A 3,227-nucleotide genomic window follows, 5' to 3' on the forward strand; every position below is an offset into this window, starting at 1 on the left:
CTTCGAGTTATTCGATAAAGCATATTTATATTTCGTATAATTTATAATTTTAAAATTTAAAATTTATATTCCATAAAGCGTATATAAATAAGTTTGGCAGCTGCTGTTGCAAGAAAAAAAGGGGGAGAAGAGAGAAGGGAGCAACCCTCTATACATAACGCATTTAATTTCAATGCAAATATGCGCAAGAGAGATATAACAAAAAAGAGAGAAAAAAACATCACGTTCTACATTAATTGAACGAACAAATCGTTATCGATTGCCACCAAAGAGAAGAGAACGTGACACGTACACGCGCACAGTCCATGGATAAATACCACGGGTTTTTTTAAAAATCTCGTCGATAGAGATCAACGACGACGAGAGGAATGCATTTGCACGACGTTTCATGCGTCCGTTCGAGATATCGTTTAAGATGGCGGTGACCAAAGTCCTGCTGTCTACCTAGACTCCTATTCCTCCCTTCTCGAAGAGGTCAGCTGATTAGTGGAACTAATTACCGGAGTCGCTGCCCGCTCTCCTGAATCTCAGATGTCTTTGCTTCCCTCGGTCTTCACGATGCACCCGCTAGGCGCGACAGTGGTTCTTCGATTGTTCGACGTTGTTAAAATATTAACGTCTTCCGAATATGTATCCAAAAAATGTATCCAAACGTATCGATTAACCACGAAATTCTCAATTTTGAGAATTTGCACGAGAAATGCCGCGTATAGATCGTAAAGTAAAATATAATAAAAAAGAAAAAAAGAAGTGTCAGGGAAAAAGTAAATGCAATTTTTCCCTGAGATAAATTAAAAGATCGGAAAAGAGCGTCGAAGCAAATAGCTTGAACAATGAAGAGAAGACTGGAGAGAAAACGGAGCAAGAGTAACCTTTGCATGAGAGCTACTGGGGCAAAGGTACCGCCGCGGCGAAACGCCGCATTGCTCTCCGCCAATTATCCCGCTGCCACGAACTTCCCTCTTCCTTCTCCTTCCAGAGTTCTCCTCTCCCCTCCCCCGATTTATTTGTCAAGAGAGCACGTGCCCCGTAAAAAAAACACTCGTTTAGGCGGAGAGACACTTCCGCGATCCGAACAAATTCGACTTTCCTCTCTCTCAAGAAATTCCTTCTTCCCTTACATTATCCCTCTAATCGATCGATTTATAATCGACGTTCGATCGATTCTCGTTCCATTTTAGATTTTTCTTCTTTTTCTTTCTTTCTTTTTTTTTTTGTTTTTCACGTCGAACGACGGAATTATCCTCGATTCTATCGTAATGAAACAGAGACAATACCGTTGTTACCACGTAAATTATCGTTCCGATCTATCGTTCAACCTTGCCAACTCTGCCTACGCGATGGAACTAGTTGGCCGGATGACGGAAACGCTGGTTGCTCACGGAAGATGGAAAATATTTTTATCTCTAGGAGCCTATCCTTCGAACCTTATTATCCTTTCGTCGCTTATAACAAGTTGGACGCTCGTTAAACCTTTTTTGAACGAATATCTAATTTTGCTTCTCTCTCGATACGAATCACGTTTTTATTTTTATCGTAAAGTATGAAAAAAAAAAAAAGACACGTTTCGATCGAGGAGATTTAAGGTTAATGAAATTGAAGAGAGGACGAGGTTATGCTTACCGGTGTATCCAGTGGCGCAGGTGCACACGTATTCGTGGAGAGATTTCAAGTTGCAAGTGGCGCCGTTCAGGCACGGGGACGAGTCGCACGCGTTCTCGAGCGGGATCTCGCAGAGGCTCGCCGTAAATCCGACGGGGCAGGAACAAGCGAACGACGGCGTGCCACCCCCGATGCTTTCCTTCACCCTGCACGAACCACCGTTCTGGCACCGTGGGCCCGTGTGGCAGGGATTTAGATGCTGGCAGTACTCCCCCACGAATTTCGACGTGCATCTGTAAGAAAACCGAGCGTTTTTTTAGTAAACTCGAGGAAAGAAGAAATAGAAGGTGCAACGCATTGAAATTCCCAATTTTGGAATAATTACGACGATAAATTTTGTTTAATCTCGATATATCTTGCTTGGCGTATTTTTATTTTTGTCTTCTTATATTGTTTCGCAACAATGATTCCTTTTTGTATTAGTTTACATTAGTTTCGTTAATAAGTGAACGAATATTATTCCTGTTTAAATTTGCACGAGTGCAAATTGAAATACTAGGTTAGCTTTCCAATATTAGGTGGAAAATTCAAAAATTCAGGAAATGAGAATATTGAAAATGAGGCTCGTAGGACCGAAATTAATATTAATTCTGTATTGCATTCCCAATTGGGGGCTTGAATTTCAAAGGTGTTCCCGTATGGATGCAAAATACATATGGCCAATGTTTTAGAAAATAAGAATGCTGTTATTATTTGTTTCATGACCATAAATAGCTTATTTTTAAATAGACACTATATATTTTTTTTCAATTCGTCATAAAAATTCATGCAATAGAGGGCTAAATTGAAGGCCAAAGCAGAGTTAGACGTATCTTCCAATCACATTTTTCAGACATTTGGATAGAATGGGTAAAGTGAACAAATTGGAAAAATAGATACCTCAACTAACAGATCATGCTTATTGCTATAAAGTTCGAAACAATAGAAGTTCGAACTTATCTATATATATATAATACCATCCTATTGTCAACACATCATGCATCAGAAATTAAACCTATTCTTTTTAGCTGAATCGAAATATGAGATCTTAACTCATCCATCAAAAATATTTCACCGATCTATTATCACTTGTTTCGCCAATTACAATTTTTTTTAAAAAAATAAAATATTCGATCCTCGAGAAGCTGTAATCGCGGCTTTCGAAAAAATTTTTATAAAAAATAAAATACCTCTATTGAATTAAATTGCTACAGCCAATCTTATTTCGAATTAAAGATCGAAAGAAGAATCAAAGTTTCGAAAATATACTGTTTTTCTTCTTCACCAAGAAAAAAACCTAATAGAAGATTTTCTTGATTTTTCATCACGAAAAGAAGTTATCCAAATTTTTTCCCCTTTCGAAAATATACTGTTTTTCTTCTTCACTAAGAAAAAACCCTAATAGAAGATGTTTTTAATTGTTCATCACGAGCGGAAGTTATCCAAATTTTTTCTCTTCCGAAAATACTATTTTTCTTCTTCACTAAAAACCTAATAGAAAATTTTCTTGATTTTTCATCACGAAAAGAAGTTATCCAAATTTTTTCCCCTTCCGAAAATATACTGTTTTTCTTCTTCACTAAAAA

At 37.5% G+C, this 3,227-nt stretch overlaps 1 protein-coding gene across 1 annotated transcript in view; it reads right to left on the bottom strand.

The window, feature by feature from the left end:
• LOC102675266 (neurogenic locus Notch protein-like) overlaps positions 1-3,227 on the bottom strand; it is a 90,355-nt gene that overhangs the window by 902 nt on the left and 86,226 nt on the right. The window contains exon 3 of the mRNA XM_006612093.2: positions 1,624-1,895. Coding sequence (XP_006612156.2) covers positions 1,624-1,895 — 272 coding nt within the window. The remainder of the gene's footprint in view (positions 1-1,623; positions 1,896-3,227) is intronic.

The sequence above is a fragment of the Apis dorsata genome, unplaced genomic scaffold (genome assembly GCF_000469605.1).
Source record: "Apis dorsata unplaced genomic scaffold, Apis dorsata 1.3 scaffold_98, whole genome shotgun sequence".
Lineage (NCBI taxonomy): Eukaryota > Metazoa > Arthropoda > Insecta > Hymenoptera > Apidae > Apis > Apis dorsata.